The following is a 16,935-nucleotide window of genomic DNA, read 5'->3' on the forward strand; positions in this document are numbered from 1 at the left end:
ACAAAAACAATATTTGCTATACATTAGTCAGTTGTTCTTCTATAAACAAATACGTTAAATGATCGGCTTTTTTATTAGTTTGTTAGGATGTTGTAGCATCGCTAAAGGAGCCAAACCAAATTTGTACCTGTAGCGTAATCATTTTTGCCAATTCATTTATTTTCATTTGTTTCTTTTCCTTTCTTTCTCTTTCATTCATCGTGCTTGCATCCATCCATGTAAACTATTGGTAAAACATCAAACAAAACACGATCCGGACTAATTTGTAACATGCCGTTGCCCATTGAAATTGTCATACATGATAAAAACAAACAAACAAACAAACGCACCATCGCATTAAAAATGGTATTATGTTGCTGGATTTGATCCAAACGGTGCATGTCGATGTGTTCCATCCGAATCCTCAACCCAAATCTTACACCATACCGTAAATGATGGGGCATGTGTGTTTGACAAACAGGAAAAGCATTTTCCATTATGTACAAAGCTGGTAAGGTTTCCCTCTGAACTGTGACACCTACCCTTGTTGTTGTTGTTGTTGACGTTGTTTTTTTTTTCATACCTATTGTTTGCATTACCCTTCACTTCTTCCTCGTCGATGTTTGACTAACGAGACTGTTGAACCCCTTGTTTCCATTTGCTGCAAATTGTCTATTCCTACAGTGACTTCAGTCATCCTACCTTTGTTTTGTGTTCAAGGCACTTTCAATTGTGTCCATTTTTTCAACATTTATCACAACTCTCTTGTTCATGTTCTTGTTCTTACACAATTAAGCATATCAACCACTTTTATTCATTGCTAGTTTGTTACAATTTGTTACCCAGTGAACGCCTCCATCTTTCAATTATGAGAATGAAACACATTTGCTACAATTCCTCAAATGATGCATGAACTACCCCAATGGACTATTGTTTGAAGCTTAAATAATGTATCTAGCTCAACGGCAAAGCTATTATGTTATGCAGATTGCATACCTTTAGGCGCTTTATCTTTCAAACGATCGCATGGCATGCAATCCACGAAACGCCTACAGGTATGCTATTTGCATTACAAATTATGTTTGCATTGTTGGAGTTTAAACCCTTATCACAACGTTTTGGTAGCTTGCTGAGGAACGTTAGTTATTCCTGTAGTGATTCCGGTAAATTCCTATCGCCCGGATACTCCAATCACAAAACATAATATTCACAATTGTCCTCTTTAAAATCACCAAACTTAAGTTAGGCAGCAAGAAAACAGTATTTTTAGCCTCTTGCTTGTCTGAACACATCTTGCGTAGTTACAAAATTGTCTGATAAAGTTGCAATCCAACGTGACAGCCCATCAAATTGTTGCGCGGAATACGAGACGGGACCCCTGCCCGTTTTGGAACTTATCTTCGTTCCGTCAAAGTCTAGTCGACGATGTCCAAAAATGTAATTTCAACGAATTGTGAAGATGGTCTAATAGCACCAGCGCTTCTTAGTATTCCTTCACTTCGCTGCTATCTTTTTGTCTTTAGCTCGATCGATTCGTCCACTCGTTCCTATCTACTGCTTCTGTTCGTTTGTTTTCTCTATCTCACTTACACACTCTTTTGAATCTCTTCTTCGCGTCTTCCGATTTCACCTTTGTCACCGATTTCGTCTGCTTTTACTCCCCCTGTCCAGCCCGTTTTCTTCTCCCACAATGTTCACTGTTTACCCATCCTTGTGTGTTCTACGCTGTAATGCATTCCCCTTTAAGCCCCATTTTTGTCGTTTGCTTCACCTTCCAGTGCACCCAAAACGACGAAACCGTGGATGAGCAGCTCGAAGCTAAACTGCCGCGGCGGCAACTCGCCCGGCCCGCTGGAGGCCATCTTCTTCGGGCCGCAGGTCGGCAGCGGTGCCAAATGTGGCGGTGGGTCGGCCGGCCGGCTGCTGCACGCTCGGAACGTTCACAAAGAAATCTGTGCCTTGCTGCTGGGGGCGCTGGAATCGCTCCGGCTGTCGCTGCAGGAGTTCTGCACCGTACTGCCCCACCAGTGGACAGCGCTGACCGGCTCGACGCCCCTGTCCAATCTCGACACCGAGCAAAGACTGAGGAAGCTGTCCGATTCGGCAAAGGTAGGCAAAGGTCCCGCAGGATCACAAACCATCTTGTGAAGATTCGTAATCGTCTAATTTTCCGATTGTTTTACTTGTAGCTCCTAGACACTGAGGATGATCTGGCCGCACGGGCTAACTCGGACATTGCGCAGCTTTGCGCCGAATGTATACTGTACTGGCGGCGGGTACTGTCGGCTGCCACGCAGCCGGCCGTACATGGACTGCTGGCAAAGAAGCACCATACGCTGCGTGTGCGACGCTTTGCCGAGGGGTTCTTCGTGATCGATAACCCCAGACATCTGGCCAGTGGGTGTTACGACTCGAACTATCAGAACTACGTCTCGATCTGCGAGATGGCTCGACGGTCGCGCTATCTGTCCTCCTTGCCGCCGCTGCCCGTGCACTGTACACCGCTCGACGGGGACGCCAACTCGTTGCCACTCATCTTTGAGGACCGTTACACCGACGCGAACGAGTACGGCAAGCGCAGATCGGGCAGTGAGCCTCACCTCAACGGGACCGGTGCGCTGGCATCCGCCAGCAGTACCGGCACGCTGGTGAAACCCGCCAAACAGCATCACCACCCGAACAAGATCGCCCCGATCGTGGCCAACACCAGCAAAGAATGCTCCTGTGGCATCGCGACCTGCTACGTCGAGCCAGTGCCCAAGATCTGTGGCAGCTACATGGGCATCATGACGCCCCGGTATGCGCTCGGGGGCGATATACTGCAGGCGAGCCTTACCATTACACCGGCCGCTGCTGCCTCCCAGAACGGGCTCTGTCCCAAGGCACTGTCGCGACACTCCGTCTCGACGCTGCTCGATCCGGTCCCGCTGGCGGAGGTGTGCCCGTGGGATCAGCAGTTCAAGGGCATCTACACCGAGCGCGGCCCGTCGAGTGGTCTGGCCGGTGGTACGCTCCCGACACGTCACAGCAAATCGCTCGATCAGCTGGAAATACAACCGAACGCTAACTCGGCATCGCTACCGCGGCAACATCTACACGGTACGGCAACGGTGACCAACTACAATGGCTACGGGACGCAACAACACCAACAACAACCACCACAGCAACATCTTCAACAGCAGCAGCAACAGGTAGGACCTCCACTTCATCATCAGCCGCAGCAACGGCAACCGATGATATACCAACATCCCGGACAGCAAACCCAGCAACAGCTGGCTGGCGGCATAGCGCTCCTTCAGACACTTCCCAAGTCGAAACCCAAAAACCCGGTCCAGGCGGAAGATCTGCTAAAGAACATCAACGAGTTTCGCGAGAAGTACAAGAACCCGGGCGATCCGCGCAAGATGATCCATGCCGGTGGTACCGCCACCCACAACCCTACCTACGATCTGCAGCAAGACGCACTCGGCATGTCGGCGCTGCTGAACGGGTACGCCAAACCCACCACCACCGGTGACTATCGGCACGAGCTGAAACAGTCGCAGCAGGGGATGCACAACGCGCCCCACCACAACAACCACCGCGACCAGGGCCATGGGGGCGGCCCGGTCGGTTCCACGCCGGCGGGCAGCTACTACAACTCGCTGCCCAAGGGCGCCGGCATGGGAGCACCCCGGAGCTCCTTCCCGCCGGTACGCAGCAAAAAGCAGCAACAGTCCAGCTCCATCTCGCTACCCACCAAGTCGGCCTCGAACACGATCCCGCGCAGCAACTCGTCCCAGCAGCTGCGCCAAAGCACCCAGAACGGTGCCCAATCGGGTGGGGCCGGCGGTACGGTGAACAGTGCCACCCTGCCGCACCGTTCGGTGGAGTTTTCCCGCATTCGTGTGGCCGACTTCAAGCAGCTCGTGCACGGGCAGCAGCAGCGACGGAGCACTTCCAACGGTAGCACGCACAAGATTGGCGGCCCTGGCAGCGGCAGTGCGGGGACGAATGTAGGACGAGATTCGAGCAGCTCGGCTACGAGTCCGGAAATTACCCCGCGCACACGCAACAAGCAGCGCCGGCTGCTTTCGTCCGCCAGCGTCCCGTTTCAGTTGGAAAATCTGGAGCTCGAACCGGTGGGCGATGCGGGGCCGGGTGTCGCTGGCGTTGTGACCGGAGCGGGCGGGTTTAGCGAGAGTCTTCCGAATCTTGCACCTCCGCCGGCCGCTTTCGCTAGCGATTCACCGCCCGGTCCGGTGGGGGGCGCTACCTTCCTGCTTAGAAGGCGCCACTCAAGCAGCGAGTCCACCTCTTCGCTCAGTGAGCAGTCCGGGTGGGTTTCGAGCCGTCGCAGCACGGGACCCTCCAGCCCGGACACGTTGCGCAACGATCAGCGCGTGGTGAACGGGGAGCAGCTGCGCAAGCGCTTGCTGAAGCTGTTGAACGAGCAGCCACGCTTGGTTGCGAATCGCAAGAACAGCACACCGTCCTCGACGACCGAGTTCTTCGCGCGCAGCAATCAAAGCTCGATGAAGTCCAAGTCGAGCTACGCACCAGGCGATATGATTCGCGGCGCTTCGGTGCAGACGGAAAACTGGAACAACCTCGAGAAGGAGTGGAACGATACGCGAGCCCGTGCGCTAACCAGCGCGGCAAGCGGTCCGTACGGAATGGTCAGCGGAAAGCGTGCTCCCGAGCCGGCGGAAACGACGGCCCGGGAAGGTATCAGCACGGCCGACATAAAGCCACCGCGGCGCACGAACAAGAAGGAAAAATCCAAATCCGACTTCGATCTTGCCCACATCTCGGACTACGTGTTCGATGACTTGCGGCTGCTGCCGCCACAACAGTTCCGGGACGTACCGCCGCCCCCGGATGAGTTCCGCGATCCTCCCTCGTTCGTGGACGACGGTTCGAGCAAGCGCGTTAAGGAGGGAGCGAAAAAGCAAGCCGCACCCGTGCTGCCTCCTCCCTCCAACATTCCTTCCCAGCCCGAACGTCAGAAGATTGCGAAAGAGGAGCAAAAACAGCAGCCTGTGCCACCGATCCAGCAACAACAGACACAACAGCGCCAACAGATCCAGTACTACGCTACGCTGCCGAAAAGCCATCCGCCTGTACCGATGACTCCGCTGTCCGTCATATTTCAGCCGCAGATCATTACGGCACCTCAGCCCCAGCCCCAGCAACACTACGCCACTCCCCAGACTCTAATGCAGCAGCAGCAGCAGCAGCAACAGCAGCAGCATCATTACAGCAAACCACTGAACAATCAGGCCTACATGGGACCGGGCTCGACGCAGCCCACACCAAAGCCCAAGTGCGAGGTACAGGCGATCGATAACCCACTCTACCACATCTACGAGGTGGTAAAGACGCCCCGTCCCGTCATGAAATCGCAAAGCTCGAACGAACTGGCCGCCATTGCAAAGTGTGCCGAAACGCTGAACAACGCGAACGCCTCCAACATGTGCACCGTGGCCGTGGCAACGCAGATGCAGCAGGCACACCAAGCACCGATCCTACACAACGGCAAGGCACAGTACGGACAGGCGACGATGGCGTCCACGGTCGAGCGGAAAGCATCGGTACGGGAAACACCACCAACACAACCGCTACCGACCGTTGAGCCGACCGTCGGGACCGTCGGGTCGGTACGGCGCAAGGTACCCGAGCCCGACGACGACCTGGACGAGGAGAGCCCGGACCGCAAGCGGGTCGATCCGCCGATGCAGCTGCTCGAGTTTGAAAAGTGCCGCGAAGAGTTCCGGAAGCAGATCAACTACTCCGGCTCGATCTATTCCGATTTCCAGAAGATGGCCTCGGAGATGCCGTACTTTCACATCGCGGACGAGTTTCGCGCCTTCTCGCCGGCGGGGCTGCATCTGGTGATCTGTGTGCACGGGCTGGACGGCAATTCGGCTGATTTGAGGCTGGTGCGCACCTATCTGGAGCTCGGGCTGCCTGGTACGCATCTGGAGTTTCTGATGTCGGAACGGAACCAGGGCGATACGTTCTCCGACTTCGACACGATGACCGATCGGCTGGTGGCGGAGGTCCTGTACCACATCGAAACATATCAGCTCAACCCGAGCCGCATCTCGTTCGTGGCCCACTCGCTCGGCACGATCATAGTGCGGTCGGCGCTGGCACGCCCGCAGATGCGGCCACTGCTGTCCCGGCTGCACACGTTCCTGTCACTGTCCGGACCGCATCTCGGCACGCTGTACAACTCGAGCGGGCTGGTCAATATGGGTGAGTGGTGGGAGACGTTCGTTTGATGTATCTGCAGCAGTGATGGGAAAAATGAAGATTTCGTCGGAATCGATTCCGGCTAGCTCCGAAGTTTTCTGGAATCGATTCCTGATAGTAGGTCCGAAATCAGTTTCTGGAATCGATTCCGGAATCGGATCCGGAATTGGTTTCGAAATCAGCTCCGGAATTGGTTCCGGAATCGGAATCGGCTCCGGAATCAGAATCGGCTCCGAAATCGAATTTGGCTCCGGAATCAGAATCAGCTCCAGAATCGGAATAGGTTACGGAATTGGCTCCGGAATCAAAATAGGCTCCGACATAGTAATTGACTCCGAAATCAGAATTTGCTTCGAAACGGAGTCGGTTATTTCGGAGATTCCCGGACTTATTTCGCTTCCCACACTTCTTATTTCAATTCAAAAACTAATTCTCATTCCGGGGCTTACTTCATTTCTGGAGTCAAGCCTGATTCCATTACCGGAGCAAATTGCGATTGCCAGGTCGATTCCGATTCCGGAGCCGATCCCGGAATTGATTCCGGATTCGACTCTGTAATCGGCTCCGGATTCAACTCCGGAATCGGCTCCGGAACTAACTACGGAATCGACTCTGGAATCGGAATCGATTCCAGCATCGGAATTGGCTCCGGAATCGATTCCGAACATGGAATCGGAATCGGGTAGGTCCGATTCCGAGCTCCTATCACCAATCTGCAGCTAGATCACTTATCCGTTTCACTAGCGACATCTAGTGGGAAATTTATGTGCCGCTGTAAAACAACTCGTGCATGTTGAGTTGTACATTGTATTGCAGCTTAACTATTCGCAGTTCATGGGCCAATTTTATATTTTATGTTTTCTCTATTGGCAGGTATGTGGTTTATGCAAAAGTGGAAAAAGTCCGGCTCGCTGCTGCAGCTGTGCTTGCGCGATGCAGCCGATCCACGCCAAAGCTTCCTCTATCGGTTGAGCCAGCGAAGCACGCTGCACCACTTCAAGAACGTGCTGCTCTGCGGATCGTCCCAGGATCGGTACGTGCCACCGCATTCGGCCCGTCTAGAGCTGTGCAAGGCGGCCGTTCGTGATCAGTCGAACCTTGGGATCGTCTATCGGTAAGAAAAGAACGTTCGCTTGAACGGTACCCATCCGACTAAACTTAACCTGCGTGCGTTCGATACTTTGCAGTGAAATGGTGCACAACATCATTGCACCGATGCTGGCCAGACAGGATCTAACGCTGGCGCGGTTCGATGTGCACCATGCGCTACCACACACGGCCAATGCGCTGATCGGTCGGGCGGCTCACATTGCCGTGCTCGATTCGGAGCTGTTCATCGAGAAGTTCCTGCTGGTGGCGGGTTTGAAGTATTTCAGCTAGCCACTGAACGTAAGCAGCCGATGACGAAACGGAGCATCCGTTCGAAGGGGATAAAGGACAGTATGGGACTTGAAACAAGAGTAACAAATTACAATTTTACGACACGAATGGCAGTAACGTACAGTTCATTCGTTGAACTCTGCGAATGACAAAGGAACGAAATCATTTTTACCCAACATAAAACAAAACAAGGTGTTAGCATGTGTAAGAACGTGAAATGGTGTGTGAACATTTAACAAAACTACTTTTTTAATTACCCGGTACTCGGCAGTCAAAATATAGCTTAAGTTAAGTATAGCGTAAGTGAAACGCAAGATACGAAACGACAAAAGGGATTAAGCAGCAAAAGTTACGGGCAGCAAAACAAAAGCAAAATACACGTGAGAACGATTTAAAAAATCAATCAACAGGGTTAGAATAGCGCTGCAACGATGCAACGGGTTAATGTTACACGAAGTAAACTGTTGAACTTGATTACTCAGTACATAAGAAGATCTGCGAAAAGCAAAAAAAACGGATTATAAAATGTTTAAAATGCAGCCAATACAAATCATTCTTTATCACTGCCGCCAAATCGTTTCGAAGGAAAGGGAACACTCATTCCCTGCATTGCGTACAGGCCAAATGATGGTGTGAAGTTTTATATTGCAATGTGCTTTTCTTTTCTTTAGGGTTTGTTTTCTGTTATTAAATTTGTGTGTTTTATGAGTGGACCAGTGTGAACAAATTGAACAACAGATCAAAACCAATCAACCATACAAATCTACGATTAGAGATAAGTGGTGTCTATCAGTGGCATATATAGTGTGTGTGTGTTTAGAAACGGAAATCAAATTAAAATAACAAAACAAAAATGAAAGTAAAATCAAACGTAGCACAAAGAGAAGAAGATAGGAACAAAGGGAAAAATCATCTTTCTCCATTACTTATTACCGTCTTTCTCTGTCCTACCAACTGATTCCCTGTTTGCTCTTTCCCTCTTAAACCCCTCTCTCATACCAAAAACTCTGACACAACAATGCGGAACACAAGCGAAAATTGAGACTGAATTAGTTTCGATACTTAAACGATACTGCTTTCTTTAGCTGATTCCTTCGCATTAAGACAGTTTCAGGATGGCAGGCCGAGCCCATAGGGAGCGCGATGAACTTTTTTACTTTAGATAGATGAACGTAGTAAAGTGTTTTAAAGATATTAAAGTATAACGCTCTGCTCGAACAATGAATTAAAACAGGATGGCGCGAAATTGGCAAAAAATAACTTGCTATTAGCCATACTTCGGAACGATATTTCAAAACGGAAGATAATGTGTATGTTCAGCAAATAGGCAAGTACGATTGTGGTGGGTAACATTAAGCAAAAAAAAAACACGTAATCAAACACTTGCACTAGGTTAGATTAATATCATCGAGTACAGGGACATACTGAAAGACACACAAAGACACACACACTATCTTTACTTTACACGAAAAAAGAGGGAAAGAAATTAAAAATTGAATGTTAGAGAATGGAGCAAAACTCATAATTTTAGGATTATAAGAAATTTGTATGGTTTTTTTTTCGAGTATGTTTGTTTTTATTTTTCTAAATCAGCGGGTATTGGATCTAGACAACTGCTATACACATAACAAAGACGGACAACACTACCACAACACTAGTTTGTTAAGCAGTTTGCCTAACTTTGCTACTCCAATCGGCAGCACTATGGTCTTCAATCAAAAGCAGCCTGCGAGGTATGCAATGTGCACGGCATGAAGATGAGCATTGCTTTGCACATCAAATCTTCAATCAATTTGAGTTGCTGCTTACTTGTCTTTTTTGAAACGCAACATAGGACGGTTTTTCTTGCATTGTATTTATTGTACTACGTAGACGTAATCAGAGAAATATTAAAAGAAAAGAAAAACGGAAAAGCCCCGAAAGAATCCCAAACATGCTGAGATGGAATACTTTTTAAATAGATGGCTGTAAACGCACACTTATGTAGGTGTATCGTTTTTAGTTATTGCCTTTTTGTATATTGTCATGATATAGATGAAATAGTCAATTATACGATAATTAGTGTGCAGAAGGAGTAATGCAAAAAGCCATACCGAACGAAAGACATGATTGATGCAATGAAAGGAAGCGATTTGTGATCTGTATGAAAATGGTAAAGGAAAGTTTAAAGGAAAAGTATGTTTCTTTTTTTTCTTTTGTTTAGAACGCTGGTGTACTACTTACGTGGCATTTTGTATAAGCGTAGAATACACATAAACACCAATTTCATACCAAAAATAAACCATAAAAGAAAATAATGGCGCAGCAGATATACGAATGAGTAAGGCAAAGGAAAGTTGATAAACGTTGATTAGCATAAGGGAAAATAATTTGAAAAGAAAATGATTAACCCAAATCAAATTCACAAACGGATTTGGGTTATTGTACGCATGAAACTGAAAGTAGAAAATGTAAGAGTAGCTGAATGGGAAATGGTAAGAATATTGAAAGCTATAGTATAATTGTTTCCGACAGGATTGCAAACCAAAGGAATAGTGACCAAAGATGATAGAATGAACCAACAACAACAACATATTAACAAACGCACAGAAACACAAACTCCTAACACGAAAAGGTTGCAAGCCATGTTAAACGATGGGTTTCGAGAACGATTGCTGGGAGAGGATGAAGGTGGAAGGAGGTATGAGGAATGAGGGGGAACTTTTCAATCAAGATAAGATAGCTACCCCCTACTACCATCCTGTTAAAGGACGTTGATGTGTTGGAAATGATGGAATTGTTATTGTTCGTGTGAAAGACCTGGATAGAAATTGACTCTATTGCTCGGTTCGGCTAAAACGCATGTATACCGCATGCGTTTCCCATTTATATTTTCTATTACCTACGTACTGTTGAGCGTTTACAAAAAGAAAACTGTTGGAATCATATAGCGTGTGTTGATTGATAGTGATTTGATAGCGGATTGTTCTTAAGCATTAAAGCAATGCTGGAAGCTATTCTATGCAATACTCGCAATAGGATTGAATTGTTTGAAAATCCTGAAATGCAAACCTGCCGAGTGGTAGTCTTGTTAGATGAACCTAATAAGCTAGTTTCGTTAAATAACGCTACATGCCATGCGGTTTGCATATCTTTAGGCGTGAAATAGCGTATAAAGATCTGTACAGCCGTTGGCATGGTTACAACGCTAGCAAGGCTGTACAGCCGTTAGTAAGGCTGTTGTTTCTCTTCTGCCTCATGCCTACTTACACTTGGCTATGATTGCCCGACATTCCTGTTTCAGTTCCACTCACAATTTCAGGATCATGCAAGTTATGACCTACTATCCCTTCCTTTCTAATTGTGCCGTTACACATGGAAACAAATTGACGGTCAATACATTTCAGGAATGTTACAATGCATGGATCTAGCTGGGGACTTGAAACGCAATAACAGTGATGTGATCTGAACATGGGCGATAAGGGCAATCCAGGTTACGGTTAAGCGGAAGTGATGATTAGTCTATTTGTGGTTGGTATTGAGCATGAGCATTGAGATCAGTTGCGAGCACAAAACGATGGTTGAAAAATAAACAACAAAGTATAAATATAAATGCAGCGGCAGTGATGGTGGGATATGCAGTGTAGTGAAGTTATATTTAACAAAATAAAAGAAAACACAATCCTCCATACACAGTAACGAAGCTAACCATGATATTATAAAATCAAGTTTTATGAAGCTAAACAACCACAATAGATGAGAGAAAAAAGGAAAACCTATAATCAAACAAATAGAGCGTAAAACCAAATAGAATCCAAAACCTATTTAACGTAACGGAACTAAACTAAAAGAAATGTGACCCACTAACCACACTCAGTAGCAAAATGGAAAAATATAGTTAACTAGAAGAAAACCAGATGAAGCGAATGAAATAACATTTATAAAACGCGAAAAGACACAAATGAGAAAACGAAAATACACAAACGAAGGGTGGGTTGTACAATTGTTCTTAAGTTGGGAAAGTACATTTAAAGAATCGTAAACACATAAAACCCAAAATAAAACAAACTCATTACACACTAAACAGAAAACCAATGACATAGATAAAAGTTACATTAACCATCGTAGAAAAATGCAGTAAGTTCGACAAGAACTGATTTGAACATTATTTAGGTTTTTCAAAATCGTAACGTTATTGAACCTTATTGTTTATTGTTCTACTAAACCTGGAATTAAAAGCTTACATAGGTAAATGGAACACCAAGACAAACAAAACCAAAAACACCCAGGAAAGACCTTTAGTTCAGCGATAATAAACAAACAAAAATCGGAGAGCTTGTAACTAATCAAATCAAACAGGACTGCACCAAAAAAAAAAAAAAGAGCGTGGGAATTGGCAAAGAAAAACGAGCAACAGAATGCAGCGATGGGCGAAGCATGGCAAAAGTATGAAGCTGCTAGATTTCATTTATCATACAGGTAGATGCGAACCTTGTGTTAAGACAAATGAGACAAAAATAAAACTTTATTCAAAAAAGTACCATTTGTCAATGCGTAAAATAGGTTATTTTTTAGAACAAGTGATGACATTGGTGATAGTAACAGTAGAAGCAAAGGGATGGTTTTAGAATCATTCCATTAATTAGTTTCCATCAACACAGCAGCTTCAGAGAAAAAAAGAACATTCTACAATTTACCAGCAATTTCTAGCAATTTCGACTTACAACAAACTCACCACATTCGACCTTTGACAGGGGTACAGGGTGACGTACCCCATCGCTCCACTCACCATTCATCGCGATGAACTCATCTGCTCACACTCGCTCGCTCTCTTTCTGGGCAGTTCGAGAACTCTCCGGCCTGTTCGAGAGAAAAACGCTCTCAAGTATATAATCGGCGGCGAGAGCGTGCAGTGTCATCAGTTTGAATACAACAAAGCGCCAAAGCCAATCTAACTGCCAAAGCGAACCGAACAAAAGTGTATCCTTGCGACTCTCGTCAAAAGAAAAATCGAACTCTGTCGAACCAAGTGAAAGTGAAATTCATCGTACTGTGTTTTCCTTGTTGAGCAATTAGAGCAAAAATGTCGATCGTACCGATTTTCTTCCGCAACTGGTGGGACGACGAATGGGACCGTCCGCTGTGGAACTCCCGTCTGCTGGACCAACACTTCGGTGGCGGTGTGACCGCGGATGACCTTCTGAACGCTATGGCTTCGGTGGGCGATCGTCGACTGCAGCCGCGCCATCATCATCACCATCTGAACCGATACAGCCGTCCATGGCACAGCTCGTGTTTGGCCACGAAAAAGGACAGCGGATCGACGGTGAACGTTACGGGAGACAAGTTCCAGATTAACCTCGATGTGCAGCAGTTCTCGCCGGAGGAGATCTCGGTGAAGTACGTGGACAAATCGATCGTGGTGGAGGGCAAGCACGAGGAGAAACAGGACGAGCATGGCTACATCTCGCGCCACTTTGTGCGTCGGTACGTGCTTCCCAATGGCCACAATGAGAGCGATATTGTGTCGTCGCTGTCGTCGGATGGCATCCTGACGATTACGTGTCCGCGCAAGGAGCTGGAACAGAAGAAACCGGAGCGTGCCATTCCAATCACCCATACTGGCCAGCCGGCGAAGAAGCTGGCGGCCGCTGGGGACGCTGAGCCGGCCAAGAAGAATGGAGAGAAGATGGAATCATAAGTCTGTATTTATCAAAGAAAGCATTACCTGTACTATGCATAATTACTCGTTAAAAATAATAAATTAAGTTATATATTCAAAACAATTTGACGTAAATTAATGTTTCTGAAGTATAGTATCCGAAAATATATAAAATAAATAAAAATGTTGAAATATTAGGTTTGAAAAAAAAATGTAAGTACTACTTTAACTTCATTGATATTTACCTCTTTTTATTTTTTGGTAGGAAACAATTTCTCGACCATTAAAGCATCCTTTTCTTAGAATTAGGAGAAAGTAGGTAAAGACGGACACTACGGGTAAGATGGACACTTCTCATAAATACATAAAAATTTAATTTTCAAATAGTTGAACATTACAGCATCTAAACAGAAAGATTGAAGTTCTAGACTGTTGTTCTGTAAGCTGGAGAAGTTGTCAGCTGTTAGTGCCCGATATTTAAAAAATGGTCTTAGATTCTGCATTCAAACGATATGTTGCAAGCGGTGCTCACAATTCCTAAATTCACGGCTGAATGAACCGTCGTTGTCAATGGCTAAGAATTGGTTTATGTATGTACCAGGACGTGGAAAGCAATGCGATATGTTAATATATTATAAATCTTTTCAATATCCAACATTTTCTACAAGTGTCCTTCTTATCCTTCATGCTGTCCATCATTCCTATGTCAAGTGTCCGTCTTACCTGATTGTAAAATTGTACGAAAAAACATGTTTTTAATTTAGAAAACAAAACATAAAAGTGGATAAAACTTTAAAAGTATCAACACATTTTCTGATAAAACAGGAATGTAAGATAAGGTATGTACATTTCCATGATCGTTGTATTTCTATAACCCCAGATTTTTACCATTTTCATTATCCGTGTCCGTCTTCCCTTCCCCTATGTAGTGCCAAATAAGATTTTTGCGTTTGACTGAGCATACGTTTTGGGACGTCTTGAATTAAATTTCTTTCAAATAAATAAATATTTTTTTTTCATTCAATTTCTTAGGTCTTTTAACACATGTATAATAGTCGAGACTAAAATGAAATACAATAGAGCACCTCTTACACTGCAAAGCAGCCGTCGAACTACTTGAGAAAGTGCAGGTTAAATTTACTCGCACCGCTTGCTTAGGTCAATGACCAGTATTGTGAGTCAGCACTTACCCAACGAAATGCATTTGGTAGTGGGGGGTTAAACGCTTCTTCTTACGACTCGACTCACAGTTAGACGTGAATCTGCTGTAATCGATTCCGACCCGCAGGTACAGCGGGTGCGTTAGATTTAAGTCGGAACCGAATCCGTCCATTGGATGTAACGAATTTGAGGATTGAAGGATCTCTAGGTGTATGAAAGCATAAGCGACACCGTTTGTCCATTGGTGTTACGAATTCGGGTCAAGCCTTGAACTTACTTTTAACGACGAACGACTGTAGGTCACTTACGGATGGCTCCAACCCAATAGGTGTGGAGTCGCCCTGCACATCACTAGCTCGATATACTTCAATGATCGTTTATATTGCATCAATAAAAAAGGCATTGTAAAAGCCATACATCGCCATTTATTCACTTCTAATTAATATAGGTGAAGAATATAGCAAACCAAGTTTATGTTTTATGATAAGTTGTAGAAAAGAAACTGTATTTTTATATAAATATGATAATATATCATAATCTCTAAAGAAATTTTGTTCTTCTCGTTCCTGTGAAGGGAGAGCGTAGAACCATTATCATCATCATCATCATTATCTAAAGTTATAAGTGAAAAAAAGAGCAAGTGGTGACATTGGGACAGTACTCCAAATAATTAATCAAGGCATACACACTAAAAGGAAAAAAGTGGTCTAAGGAAACACGAACATTTCCAGCATTTTACGATTTATTTTATGTTTTCAAAGTTTGAGAATCATTGATTAAAAAAATATAAAAATCATAGTTTCTTTAAAACGCTTGTTTAAGCAACTCTGTTTTTACACTTTTGCTAAAGTATTATAAACATGATGAAAAAAAAAACATTTCCTATTATTGCTTGATATGAAATTGCTTGAAATCTAAACAAGTTTTTCTTTGTAACAAAATAAAGATTAGAAAAAAAAAAACAAATTACCATTCAAGGTAGTTTATACCGTCAACCGATAAGCCGCAGTTCGTTCCAGCTTGTAACAGATTTCGGATGCTTTGAATAATCCTACAGTAAAAATGCTCAAACACATTTAAGAAACAAACATAATACTTTATTAATCACACGACGAATAACTTAACGCTTAACGATGAAATAAAATAAAATGGCAATGTTGAGATCAGCTTATGATTCCATCTTCTCTCCATTCTTCTTGGCCGGCTCAGCGTCCCCAGCGGCCGCCAGCTTCTTCGCCGGCTGGCCAGTATGGGTGATTGGAATGGCACGCTCCGGTTTCTTCTGTTCCAGCTCCTTGCGCGGACACGTAATCGTCAGGATGCCATCCGACGACAGCGACGACACAATATCGCTCTCATTGTGGCCATTGGGAAGCACGTACCGACGCACAAAGTGGCGCGAGATGTAGCCATGCTCGTCCTGTTTCTCCTCGTGCTTGCCCTCCACCACGATCGATTTGTCCACGTACTTCACCGAGATCTCCTCCGGCGAGAACTGCTGCACATCGAGGTTAATCTGGAACTTGTCTCCCGTAACGTTCACCGTCGATCCGCTGTCCTTTTTCGTGGCCAAACACGAGCTGTGCCATGGACGGCTGTATCGGTTCAGATGGTGATGATGATGGCGCGGCTGCAGTCGACGATCGCCCACCGAAGCCATAGCGTTCAGAAGGTCATCCGCGGTCACACCGCCACCGAAGTGTTGGTCCAGCAGACGGGAGTTCCACAGCGGACGGTCCCATTCGTCGTCCCACCAGTTGCGGAAGAAAATCGGTACGATCGACATTTTTGCTCTAATTGCTCAACAAGGAAAACACAGTACGATGAATTTCACTTTCACTTGGTTCGACAGAGTTCGATTTTTCTTTTGACGAGAGTCGCAAGGATACACTTTTGTTCGGTTCGCTTTGGCAGTTAGATTGGCTTTGGCGCTTTGTTGTATTCAAACTGATGACACTGCACGCTCTCGCCGCCGATTATATACTTGAGAGCGTTTTTCTCTCGAACAGGCCGGAGAGTTCTCGAACTGCCCAGAAAGAGAGCGAGCGAGTGTGAGCAGATGAGCTCATCGTGATGAATGGTGAGTTGAGCGATGGGGTACAGGGTGACTCAAAGGTCGAATGTGGTGAGTTTGTTGTAAGTCGAAAATTCTAGAAGAATCTAGAAAAATAAAGAAAATGCTGTAAAAATCTTGACAATAAATTAGGGGAAAGCGGGGCAAAATGGGCATGTTAAGCAGTTTACTGAATATTCCTTTGAATATTCCACAAAACATTATTTTTCTTTCATAAATGTATGCCTCAACCATTTATCTATGGATTAAAATTGCCACATAGAATGAAAACAACTTAAAAACATGAAAATAATGTAAAATAAAAGTTGATGTTTTACGAGAAGCTCTTTTGACACGCGGGGTAAAATGGGCATAGCCCTGGGGCAAAATGGTTATATGTAAACAAACTGTGAAACGTCAAAACACTGGGGCAATTTGGGCCACAACAACTGCGCTTAGGTAATGGTCTATGCTTTTGCGCACG

The 16,935-nt window shown here is 45.6% G+C and overlaps 3 protein-coding genes across 3 annotated transcripts; 2 read left to right on the forward strand and 1 right to left on the reverse strand.

The window, feature by feature from the left end:
• Nucleotides 1–350: 350 nt before the first annotated feature.
• On the forward strand, nt 351–12,115 carry LOC120894379. The gene is given in 7 exon segments (XM_040296912.1): nt 351–427; nt 1,758–2,088; nt 2,169–4,215; nt 4,293–4,708; nt 4,710–6,219; nt 7,090–7,330; nt 7,404–12,115. Coding segments are annotated over 7 exon segments (4,815 nt in total). The 3' UTR covers nt 7,597–12,115.
• Nucleotides 12,116–12,476: 361 nt separating this feature from the next.
• LOC120908502 (protein lethal(2)essential for life-like) lies at nt 12,477–13,361 on the forward strand. Its single transcript, XM_040319532.1, has one exon. The coding sequence runs from the start codon at nt 12,659–12,661 to the stop codon at nt 13,274–13,276; it is 618 nt and encodes a 205-aa protein (XP_040175466.1). The 5' UTR covers nt 12,477–12,658; the 3' UTR covers nt 13,277–13,361.
• Nucleotides 13,362–15,473: 2,112 nt separating this feature from the next.
• LOC120908501 (protein lethal(2)essential for life-like) lies at nt 15,474–16,361 on the reverse strand. The gene has a single exon (XM_040319531.1). It carries the CDS (start codon nt 16,182–16,184, stop codon nt 15,567–15,569), a length of 618 nt encoding a protein of 205 aa, XP_040175465.1. The 5' UTR covers nt 16,185–16,361; the 3' UTR covers nt 15,474–15,566.
• Between the last annotated feature and the right edge of the window lie 574 nt (nt 16,362–16,935).

This window comes from Anopheles arabiensis, chromosome 2, assembly GCF_016920715.1.
Source record: "Anopheles arabiensis isolate DONGOLA chromosome 2, AaraD3, whole genome shotgun sequence".
Classification (NCBI taxonomy): Eukaryota; Metazoa; Arthropoda; class Insecta; order Diptera; family Culicidae; genus Anopheles; species Anopheles arabiensis.